The following is a 12,243-nucleotide window of genomic DNA, read 5'->3' on the forward strand; positions in this document are numbered from 1 at the left end:
ATTAAATGGATACGTACATTAGATCAAAATCCTTTCAGCACAATTATTAATAATGGGCACATTTCTGACCCAGTTAAACTTTCTAGAGGGAAGGCAAGGCTGTCCTCTTTCACCATATTTGTTTATCCTTGTAATAGAATTATTGGCCATAAAAAGAAGAAAAAACTCAAATATTACAGGTTTAGTGATGAATCAAATGGAGTCAAAAGCCTCGTTTTATGCAGATGATGCTTCCTTTCATCTAAATCCAGATGCTCTCTCATTGGAGACCCTTATTTGTGACTTCAATTGTTTTGCTTCTCTATCAGGATTGAAGCCCAACTTTGAAAAATGTTGCATTATTAAAATTGGATCACTGAAGTATCAACATTTTCAGATACCATGCCAGAGTCTGATTAAATGGGCTGATGATCCAGTGAGTCGTTTAGGAATGCATATTCCAGTAGATAATACGCTTTTAGTTCAGACAAATTATGATGTGAAACTCAAAAAGGTTGACAGAATTCTCCAGGCCTGGAGGGGAAACATTTAAGTATTGATGGGAAAGTTGCAATAATCAATTCCTTAATAGTTTCTTAGTTTACATATTATCTATTGTCTTTGCCCTCTCAGGATGTACCTTCTTTAAAACCTATGAAAAGAAACTCTTTAGATTTATTTGGGACGGTAAACCAGAAACAATTAAACGTAGCTCTTTGTATAATACATGTGAGAATGGTGGCCTTGGTTTAATAAATCTTTCGGCTCTGGATCGCAGTCTGAAAGCGTCATGTGTACAGAGATGGTATAATAATCCCCCCTGGTTTTCATCCAAATTATTTCTTTCCTGAAGTGATTCATTCGCAGGAAAATGTTTTCCCTTTTTTCAACTATCTGCCCGCTCAATGAAAAATTGACTCACCTTTTTTGTGCTTCTTTCTTTCATATAAACTGATCTATTTTGTGATTGACATATTAAATGTCAAAGGAGATTTTCTTTCGTATGATTGGTTGATGTTAAAATATGGGGAGGTAGGTACAAGTCATTGCTATGCCTAGCTATTGTCTGCAATACCTTGCACCAATACTTTGATTGTTTTTGTTTTTAATGTATTTGCTGTTGTTGCTTCTGTTCTTTCTTTCATGTAAAGTGCCTTTGAGTACCTTTTAAAGCGCTATATAAATAAAATACATTATTATTATTGTTGAGTTGAGTTGAGTTTATTTATCTTGAACAATCAACCACATGAAATTACATAATAAAAAGAAAACACAAACATAAACTGTCAAATCTTAGTCAATATAAACAAAAGAAAACACAACAAAAGGGTTCGAGAAGGAGCAGAAAGAAGCAGAAGCTTATTTAATCCTGCCCCTTCCTTACAATATCATTCATAAAAAAACTTTTATCAATCTAAAATAACATGAAAAATAAATATATATATATACATACACATACACATATACATACATATATACATACAAATATATACACATACATACATATATCCATATATATACATACACAATAGTAATAATAAAATAAAATCACAAAAAAATTAAAATAAACTATGCTTAACAATAAAATCAATTCATTATCTAATTATAATTATAATTATAGAGCTCCTTCATTTTGTACTCATTAATGAGTTTTTCTTTATATCTCTTCTTGAACTGTACAATGGTCTTACTTCTTTTGATTTCTTCCTCCAAACTATTCCACAGGGTTACCCCATAAACTGAAACACAGAAGCTTTTAAGAGTAGTGCGTACATAAGGCTGCTTTAAATTAAGTTTTCCTCTTAAGTTATATCCTCCCTCTCTCTCCATGAACATTTTTTGAATGTTACCTGGTAGTACTTTGTGACTTGCTTTATACATAAGCTGTGCTGTTCTAAATTTGACTAAATCCATCAATTTCAAGGTTTGTGACAATAAAAATAGTTGATTCGTGTGCTCACGATACCCAGCATGATTAACTGTCCTTATTGCTCTTTTTGCAGTATACATATCTTTTGTAGGGTGGTCTTGTAAGTATTACCCCATACTTCCACACAATAGAGAAGATATGGTAATATAAGTGTGCAAGACAGTGTGTGAAGTATTACCTGATTCAAAATGATCATGTACAAAAAATCATTGATGTACATTATAAATAATTTAGGGCCCAGGACTGACCCCTGTGGGACACCACAGGTAATGTTTAAGCACTCTGACATGTGATGACCCATCTGTACAAATTGCCTCCTATTTTCTAAATAACTTTTCAGCCAATCTAAAGCCACTCCTCTCACACCATACCTAGCCATCTTTTTAAGCAATATCTCGTGGTCGATTGTATCGAATGCTTTTTTTAAATCTATGAATATTCCGACGGCATACTTTTTATTTTCTATACATCCTGTTAATTCCTCCACTAATTCCATTAAAGCCATAGAAGTCGATCTGTCTGCTCTAAAACCATACTGACTGTCCATTATCAAGTTATTCTTTTCAATAAAACTGTCCAGTCTTGACGCAAAGAGCTTTTCTAGTAATTTTGAGAACTGAGGAAGTAAGGAAACCGGTCTATAGTTGGTGTAAAGATGTTTGTCATCAGCTTTATATAATGGGATGACTTTGGCAACTTTCATTTTATCTGGGAATATAAATGTTTTAAATGATAAATTACATATATGTGTTAGTGGATCAACAATTCCATCTATCAGTTTCTTTACCAGAGTCATATCAATATCATTCCCATCTGTGGACGTTTTATTCTTACACTTATTTACAATATCAATCATTTCCTTTTTTTCTACAGTTCCCAAAATAATTGAATATGGGTTTCTCTCTTCGCAGTCCTCATCAGCAGATCTCTTTCCCGTATAATTTATTTCCTTTGCTAGTTTTGGTCCCACATTTACAAAGAAATTGTTGAATCCGTCAACCATGTCATTCATATCTTTAATTGTCATGTTATCAAAAAAATATTCTGGATAAGTTGGCTTGGTTTGCCTTTTACTGATAATACTTTTTAAATATATTCCAAATTCCTTTTGAATTATTTTTATTATTTTCTAGTAATTTGGAATAATAATCCTTCTTACATGTCCTTATAATATTAATCAACTTATTTTTATATTTCTTGTATTTTTGCTCTGCCCCTAATGTTCTGTATTTCATAAATTGCCTATATAGAGTTGTTTTTTTTCTACATGCATTTTGCAGTCCCTTTGATATCCACGGCTTGTCTGAGTACTTCTTCTTCTTAAACTGCAGTAATGGACAATTTTTGTCATATAAAGATGTAAATATATGTAAAAATAACTCATAAGCTTTGTTAACATCAGCTTCTTTGCATACTCCATTCCAGTTATAGTTCATTGTTGTTATTATCTTCATCATGTAGAAATATGATTAAAAAATCACAACTTCATTTACATGTCTGCCGCCCCTGCATTAACAATTACAAATGGCTGGTGAACTGGAAAATAAACACTGCCATGTATCATCATTTTATATCCTCTGAGAATATAATTTCTCATCCCCATCATTTTCAAACACACTGGAAAGATGTGTGCGACACTCCTCTTCCCTGGTTGAAGACATTTTGTCTGTCAATCATCGTGTTCTACCTATTTATGGGCTTTTCAGTTACAATTATTTTGTCATTACGAATTTAATTTCAACTTAAAATTGCATCAATTAATCAAATTACTCTATCACTTCATAAAGCGGTCAAACATATCTGATTCTAATGCGGCGCAGTCACACAAAGTTACACACAATCCAAAGTGACCAAAGTAACAATGAATGAATGAATCACACAGACCGCCTGCACAACATAACACCACATCAAACTTAAACAGATCATATTATCTACAATAAATCAAGCATACATACCAATAGCGTCTCTGCGCTCGTCTAAGCATTGATGCAAACAAACTTTTCATCGGCTCGTTTCTCCCTGAAGGAGCCTGCCATGCTGAGCAAACAGAAGACAAAACGCAGCTGCACAGGTGAACCTCCTAATCAAACCGGCCTCTCTCTCTACCTGCACGCCTGGAGCCTGAGCTGCCACACCTCTCAATCAGCTCAACGCTGACCTCTTGTGCGCTACTTAATTATTTACATGATTTCAAACTATGATCTGAAATATACCAAACCAACAAAAGCAAAGAAGAGAAAGTAAAAGAGAAAAAATCACAGTTCAACGACTCATGACTTAACAATCACTGAAGTATCAACATTTTCAGATACCATGCCAGAGTCTGATTAAATGGGCTGATGATCCAGTGAGTCGTTTAGGAATGCATATTCCAGTAGATAATACGATTTTAGTTCAGACAAATTATGATGTGAAACTCAAATGTTCTGTCGAATTCTGTCAACCTTTTTAAGTATTGATGGTAAAGTTGCAATAATCAATTCCTTAATAGTTTCTTAGTTTACATATTATCTATTGTCTTTGCCCTCTCAGGATGTACCTTCTTTAAAACCTATGAAAAGAAACTCTTTAGATTTATTTGGGACGGTAAACCAGAAGAAATTAAACGTAGCTCTTTGTATAATACATGTGAGAATGGTGGCCTTGGGTTAATAAATCTTTCGGCTCTGGATCGCAGTCTGAAAGCGTCATGTGTACAGAGATGGTATAATAATCCCCCCTGGTTTTCATCCAAATTATTTCTTTCCTGAAGTGATTCATTCGCAGGAAAATGTTTTCCCTTTTTTCTTTTTTTTTTTCATTTACTTTTTATTGATTTTTGATTTGTATATAAACAAACAAACAATCAAACAATGAACATGAAGACCTATAGACAAGTGCAAAAATATCAGGGGGAAAGTGAAGACGTGCATAAAGAGACATCTCCAGTTATGAAAATAAGCAATACAAATAAAAAAAGGTAAAAAGGAAAGTAAATAAAAGTATTAATAATAGTCCAATCAAAGATTATCTGAAGTCCGGTCTGACGGCAGAGACATATGTAATCCATTTTTGCCAATTTTCAATAAATACCTCCTTTTGTGTTCTTAGATTAAAAGTAATTCTTTCCATCACAAAGATGCTGTGCACAGTATCAATCCATTCATCTACACTAGGTGCCTCCCTCTTCAGCCATTTCTTGGTTATAGATTTCTTACAAGCCACCAGTAATATTCTCAGCAAATATTTATCTTTGTTCCTCCACTCCAGTTCCTCTAGATCAACCAGATATAACAAATTGAAGCCTATGGCTATGGCCAAAATTGTCATGAGTTTCTAGTTAAGTCCTGTCCCTGTGTTCCGGTCGGAGGTCCTGCCGACTCATGCCCGTGTTCCAGTCGGAGGCTCTGCCGACTCCTGCTCCTGTGTCCTGGTCGGAGGCTCTGCCGACTCCTGCTCCTGTATTCCAGTCGGCCCCCCGGCCGACTCCTGCTCCCAGGGTCCAGTCGGCTCCCCGGCCGACTCCTGCTCCCTGGGTCCAGTCGGCTCCCCGGCCGTCTCCTGCACCCCGGGTCCAGTCGGCTCCCCGGCCGTCTCCTGCTCCCCGGGTCCAGATGGCTCCTCTGGTCCAGCAGGAGGACTCCCCTCCTGGCTCTCCATCAGTGTCTCTGCCGACACCCCCTCTGGCCCAGCTGGAGGATTCCCATCCTGTTCCCCCGTTGGCGGTCCGGCTGACAGCTGTTCCAAGTTCTCCGTCGGCGGTCCGGCTGACACCTGCACCTGGATCTGGTTCCCCGTTGTTGGTCCAGCAGACACCTGCTCCTGGTTCCCTGTCGGCGGCCCGGCCGACGGCGGCCCAGCCGACGGCGGCCCGGCCGACACCTGCCTGTCCTCCGGAGAGGCTCTGCCCGCCTGCTCGGCACCACGGCCAGGCTCCTGATCTGCTTCGCTCGCCTGGTCGGCCCCCCGGCTGTCTTACTGATCTGCTTCGCTCGCCTGGTCGGCCCCCCGGCCGCCCTCCTGAAAGCATTTGTTTGGACTCTGCTCCTCCAGGCTGTAAGCCTGAAGTCTCTGACTCTGCCCCTCACCACCCTCTAGAAAAACTGTTTACCCCTAGCTCTGGACCCTGTGGCTAAAAAAACCCCAAAACAAAATGGCTACGGCCAAAATGCCAAACTTAAGGCTTCTACAGAAGCTAAAGAAGGGTTTAAAAACTAATCAGTGATGCCCCAGTGGCTTTGTCCACCTCTTTCATACAGTCAATGGTTACACTGAGACCAGCCTTACCTTCATTGCTTCTGATCGCTGCTTTGTCCAGTTTGGTGACATTTTCCTCCTTCACACCAGAGAGCTGAAACACACATTCGTACCTCCCCCAGTCTTCAGTTTTCACTGATGAAATGTTCAGTTCAACACTAGTCTGGAAGGATCCGTCGTGGTTGGGGAGGATCTCTCCGTATTCAACATTTTCATAAAGCTCCTCTCCATCTTTCCTCCAGAACAGCACGGCTCTGTCAGGGTAGAAACCTGTAGCGTGGCAGCTGACTGGAGAAGAGGCAGTCTTCTGGAGGAGAGACACTGAAGGAAGCTCTGTAGGGAGGCAGAGGGAAACAGAAGAGTCTATACTGAGACTCAAGGATGGAGAATTTGTATATCCTACACTTTCATTTTCATTGGCATGCTGCATTACAAACAGAAAATGCAACAGTACATTGGGTCCTTAATTCTACCTGTTCTCTGCAGAAACGTCCTCCCATAGTGCAAGTACATCTTCAGCCAGCTGGGGAACTGGGAGATGTAGTAGTATTTATTGTATTCTAATCTATCTTTGTCAGCATCCCATCTGACTTTGGTGATGAAAGCCTGTGGTTTTGGAGCAGTCCATGTCAGTGTCTGCAGGTCCAATGCGATGAAGTCCTCTCGATCATAACCATACTGGCTAAAACCGACAATCTCTCCAGTCTCGTCATCCCACTCACAGCCATTCATCCTTTGCAAAACGTGGGCACCTGACAGAGCGACAGCGACAACAGGAAAAGTGACACTCCAGCAAAGTTGGCTATTAACAGATGATATCACATAATGATAATAATAATAATACATTTTTATTTGTATTGCACTTTATATTTAGGGAATCTCAAAGTGCTACAGAGAAGAAAGATAAAACAAGACAATTTATACGTGTTAAAAGGAGAGCCTATAAAAGGCACCTAGCTTTCTTAAAAAGTTTTAAGGTCCCGACAGTCTGTGGGGCCCTCCGGTGGTCGGGGAGGGTGTTCCACAGCCTCGGAGCTGCAGAGGAAAAGGCCCGATCACCCATAGTGCGGAGCTTGGTTCAGGGGACTTGGAGGGTGTTCCTGGTTGCAGAAAGGTGGGTGCATGAGGAGGTCTGGAGGGTGAGGAGTTCTTTCAGGTATTGGGGGGCATGTCCGTGAATGCACTGATGAGTGAGAAGGGGGACCTTGTACTCAATTCTGAGTGGGACAGGGAGCCAGTGAAGGGATTTTAGAAAGGGGGTGATGTGATCATATTTGCGGACCCTTAACAGGATCCTTGCAGCGCTGTTCTGTATATATTGCAGCCTCTGGATGCTCTTTCCAGAGATGCCGGTGAGAAGTGCCTTACAGTAGCAGTACGAGCCTGGAGGAGACAAAGGCGTGAACAAACTTCTCTGCATCTGCCAGGGTGAGTATTGGACGGAGTTTGGCGATGTTCCTGAGGTGGTAGAATGATGTTTTACAGAGGTGTTTGATGTGGATGTCAAAAGTGAGTTGGGGGTCCATTTTAACACCCAGGTTGGTGACTGATGTGGAAAGGGGGATGATTTTGCCGGAGAAGGTGATACAGGTGATGGTGGAAGAGCGGAGCTGATGTGGTGTGCCAACTAGGATGGCTTCTGTTTTGGACCTGTTCAGCTGAAGAAAGTTGAGCTTCATCCACGCCTCTATCTCCTCCAGGCAGCTGGTGAGTGTGGATGTGGATGAACAGGGGGGAGAAGGAGAAGTGGGGGTTGTCCATATGTAGAGCTGTGTATCATCAGCATAGCAATGGTATGAAACCCAATGCCTGCTGATGAGATTGCCCAGGGGGAGCAGATAGAGGGTGAAGAGGGTGGGGCCCAGCACCGAGCCCTGAGGGACACCGCGGGTGACATTGTGGGTGTGTGACCTTGCTTTGCTCAGGGCGACGTATTTGGTTCTGTCGGTCAGATATGAGGTGAACCAGTTTTGTACATTGTCGGAGAGTCCAATGGTGTATTTCAGACGGTGAAGGAGGATGTTGTGATCAACTGTGTCAAAAGCAGCCGTTTGGTCCAGGAGGATGAGTAGAGATGGGGAACCGGTGTCTGCTGCCATCAGGAGGTCATTGGTGACCCTGACCAAGGCTGTTTCTGTGCTATGGCCAGGGCGGAAACCAGACTGAAACTTCTCAAAGAGGTTGTTATGTTTGAGGTGATCCTGAAGTTGTGCTGCAACTGTTTTTTCCAGAACCTTAGACAGAAATGAAAGATTGGAAATGGGCCTGTAGTTGGAGAATACTTCTGGATCCAGGGTGGTTTTTTTCAGTAGTGGTCTGATGACAGCAGTTTTTAACGCAGGTGGGATATGGCCGGCCAGGAGGGAGTGGTTTATGATCTTGGTGATGAATGGAGAGATGGCAGAGATGTTTGTCTTCAGCAGAGCTGAAGGAAAAGGGTCCAGAGCACAGGTGGTTGGCTTCATGTTCCTGATGACATCCTCCACCTCCTTCTGAGTGACAACGGAGAAGGAACAAAGAGGCTGGACAGTCTCAGATGGTGGATCGGTAGTTGTGGGAGGCAGAACAGCAGTGGCAGAGAGGTGTGAACGAATGTTATCAACTTTTTGTCTGAAAAAAGTGATGTGCATATTGCACCTCTCCTCTGTGGTCTCAGAGTGGGCAAGTGAAGGCGGTTTGAGATCAAAAAGTTGTTTGGAGTTGTTGATGATGGTGGAATAAAACCTGGACTGTGCATCCCTCAGAGCTTCTGCATATGCCTTCCTGTGTTCTCTGTATGCCTGTTTGTGAACAGTAAGTTCAGAGGCCTTGAGCCGCCGCTCAAGGACACGCCCAGCAGCCTTCATGTTTCGCAGCTCGCAGGTGTACCAGGGTGCTGAGCGCGAGAAGGAGACTGACCTGGATGTTAAGGGGGCGTGAAGGTCCAGAAGACTGCTCAGGGACTGGTTGTAAGAATCCACTAAATCAGCACCACAGAGGAAGTCAGTAGAGCCAGAGGAGAGAAGTTGAAGGTCCAGAGCCAGGGCATCCGTGTCGATGTTTTTCAGCTTCCTGAAGTGGATCTGCCGCCTGGGTTTGGTGTGGGGAGAAGGGAAGGGCAACTCCATTGACACGACTTTGACACATCTTAGAACACCTCTCCTGATGTTTTGGATCATCCTTGAATACTTCTTTCATCCAGTCCTGTTTTGGTTCTATTGTCTTGATCTTGCTGTCACAGTATCCTATGTGCACTTCATCAACCATCGCGATAGCCACAAACTCGGGAAAGTTGGGGACTCCAGAAGATGCAGTGACGAAAAATTTCAGGGAGTGTTTGACTGTTAGACAGAGAAAGAGTTTTCAGCCTTTGGGTTGTCAAACTAATGTGAAACATAATAGAGCATGCAGAAAATTAAAACACTTTTGGAAAGAGGTACATGATCTGACTGTTAAGGTCCTGAAAATTCCGTTGGACATTTCGCCAGTACGGTACCTCTTTGGTTCAGAACTGGACAGGACACTAGACCCCATGTCAACGAAGAGGATTGGCATAATATCATATATTGCTAAGAAGTGCATTTTGCTCAACTGGAACCAGCAAAGACCCCCAACATTTAATTTGTTCAAACAAATTTTGAACGATACACTACAACTGGAACAACGCACCTACACCTTAAAAAATAAGGGGGAAATCTTCCTGGGGTCCGTTTCACAAAGAAGATTCAACAAACTCTGAGTCTAACCCTGAACTCTGAGTTAATCTACTCTCAGATAGGAAACTCTGAGTTTTCGGTTCCAGAACAGCTGATCAGAGTTAGTTCAATCAACTCTGAGTAGGTTCACCCGGAGTTAAGTGCGTGCACGCTGACTGTAAAAAGCCAGCATTAATGGAACCCTGATACCACGAGTCACCATGGCAACGGTACACAAAAAGAGGTCCTCCTACGTCACACCAGTGGAGCTGGAAATCCTCATGCGGACGTTCAGCGAATACGAGCATGTTTTTAGAAAAATAAAGTAACACGGCTGCAGCTGCAAAAGAGAGAGAAGCGGCGTGGGAAGAAACTGCTGCTCGAGTAAATGCGCAAGTTTGAACCGGTCTTTTTATTTAATACTTAATCACGACCGGAAGCTAAAATTTATATTAATTTAGGAGCAATCCAGCGGGAGAAAAAAACATGGAAGCACTTCAATCATATTTTAAATATCAAACTAATGAAATATCATTCAGTGGCTGTTTTAATGTGCATTAGCTTTATCCCTAACATGATGCTGACTTCACATACATTATAATTCATGTTGATTAAACTGAATGTGTTAGTTTAAAAAAAAAAAAATCCAATAACTTACGCCGTCTTATTTGAGTGCTCTCGGCAGTGGTGGTGGAAAATCTAAAAATGATGACTTTGACACAGATTTGTCTCTTGATTTTTTTAATCATAATTAGAAAAGACTTTTGCAAAGGGGTCAGAGCAGCACAGAGACGCAACGTTTCTTCTTTTAATTCGGTAACCGCTCAAACACGCGTGAGACGGGCTGAATGAATGAGGAAGTAGAATGAGGGTTTTATATTCTAGAGGGAGGAGACAGAGCGAAACTCTGAGTTTCCTGAAGTAAACCTGCTCGCGACCAGGTTAGGTTCATAGAGTCTGTTACTACGGTAACTGACCGAGAGCTTAAGTTACCTCCCTTTGTGAAACGGAAAACTCAGAGTTTCCCTTATTTCAGGGTTAACAGACTCAGAGTTTTCAATAAACCTGCGTTGTGAAACGGACGCCTGAGAACTTGGGAACCTGTTATGGACCTCTGACCATTCACCTCGCCTGATTGGATGTGCTCTGAGACATTTCTACTGTGATGACCATACTGAAACTATTACTAATATTATTATTATTATTTACTATTATTGTTTTTGTTTGTTTGTTTGTTTGTTTTTTCTCTCTACTCTATTCTAATGTTTTGTCTTTGTTTTTCCCTTTAGACATTATCATTTTATTTAATGTTTACTATTTGTGTACCTGTTCGGGTATGTTTGTGAAATGATAAAAATAAATAAATAAATAATTGAAAAAAAATAATAATAACAGAGCAGAGATTTGCTCTTGTGCAATTCAGTGAAATGTCATTCTAATAATAATTATTATCTTATTATTATTATTATTTATTCCTTGGAAACATGTTGGAATAACTGATTTATATAAATTGACCGTTGTACGATTTAATTTTAGTCATATTCAGGGACAGTTGAGTCGTCTTGAGAGAATGGACTGCATTGGGCGCTTGATTGAGAAAGTCCTAAAACACTTTGATGCAGTTGGTTGGTTTCCTTAAGCACAAGTGTTTTCTCTATAAAAACAGCGATATACAACAACTGTTTTATATGGTTTAATCATAATGTTGAGACTCTTATATTAACAAAGCCATTCAATTTCCTAAACTACATATAAGCATAATAGTTACATTAGTTTAACTACATTTTGCAGTACTTGCTGGTAGTTCAACAACATTCATATTTGCAAAGTGATTCAAGTAGTTAAATTAGTGTTTGTGTAGTTTACTGCTGAAACTACAAACAATTCTGGGATGTATTTCATTTTAGCATAGCGTTACTAATCGAACCCCATTTGACCAGTCCTAACACCTTTTCTTTGATCCTGTCTGCTGTTAAGGCATGCCCAGGCAATGCATTCCTCACAGGTTTTGATAATTGCTGTTTATTAACAAATGTTCAGATACGTTTCTGCGTGCAATTTTAAAAGTAACCTGGCTCACAGAACTATTTTGTCATCTGCAGGTGTCTGACTGATGATAACTGTATACAACAAAACACAGCAGGCATTCTGACATGAGTTTTCGAGCAAACTCGATCTCTCCGCCCAGAGGAGCTTCTGCTAGAGTTCAACTTTTCCAAGAGTGAAACAATTTGTAGCTTAAAAGTCTATTCTTCGAGTTATTCTTTCCAACACCGAATTTCACAGTGTTCCGCGCTCCACAGCAAGAAATAAACATTGTCACAGAAACCAGATTAATGTTAATGTTCCTGAATGCGCACTGTCCCTGTTAGATAAATTAATAATCAGGAAGTGATCTTACCTGTTGATGCAACATCACAGAAC

General features: G+C 40.7%; 1 protein-coding gene across 1 annotated transcript; it reads right to left on the reverse strand.

The window, feature by feature from the left end:
* Window positions 1–5,743: 5,743 nt before the first annotated feature.
* Window positions 5,744–7,143, reverse strand: LOC138608974 (major histocompatibility complex class I-related gene protein-like). Its single transcript, XM_069681576.1, has 3 exons — window positions 7,131–7,143; window positions 6,619–6,897; window positions 5,744–6,478 (listed from the first exon to the last, which is right to left on the reverse strand). The coding sequence occupies exons 2-3, from the start codon at window positions 6,875–6,877 to the stop codon at window positions 6,096–6,098; spliced, it is 642 nt and encodes a 213-aa protein (XP_069537677.1). The 5' UTR covers window positions 6,878–6,897; window positions 7,131–7,143; the 3' UTR covers window positions 5,744–6,095.
* Between the last annotated feature and the right edge of the window lie 5,100 nt (window positions 7,144–12,243).

The sequence above is a fragment of the Semicossyphus pulcher genome, unplaced genomic scaffold (assembly GCF_022749685.1).
Source record: "Semicossyphus pulcher isolate SPU_LCO1_2020_fin unplaced genomic scaffold, fSemPul1.0.p SCAF_5, whole genome shotgun sequence".
Taxonomy (NCBI): Eukaryota; Metazoa; Chordata; class Actinopteri; order Labriformes; family Labridae; genus Semicossyphus; species Semicossyphus pulcher.

Bases quoted from the DNA above. Each gene is read 5' to 3' on its own strand.
- LOC138608974 (XM_069681576.1), bottom strand. From the start codon at position 6,877: ATGAATGGCTGTGAGTGGGATGACGAGACTGGAGAGATTGTCGGTTTT. The intron at 6,479-6,618 runs GTAGAATTAAGG...GCCTCCCTACAG, and splicing joins GACGTTTCTGCAGAGAACAG to AGCTTCCTTCAGTGTCTCTC.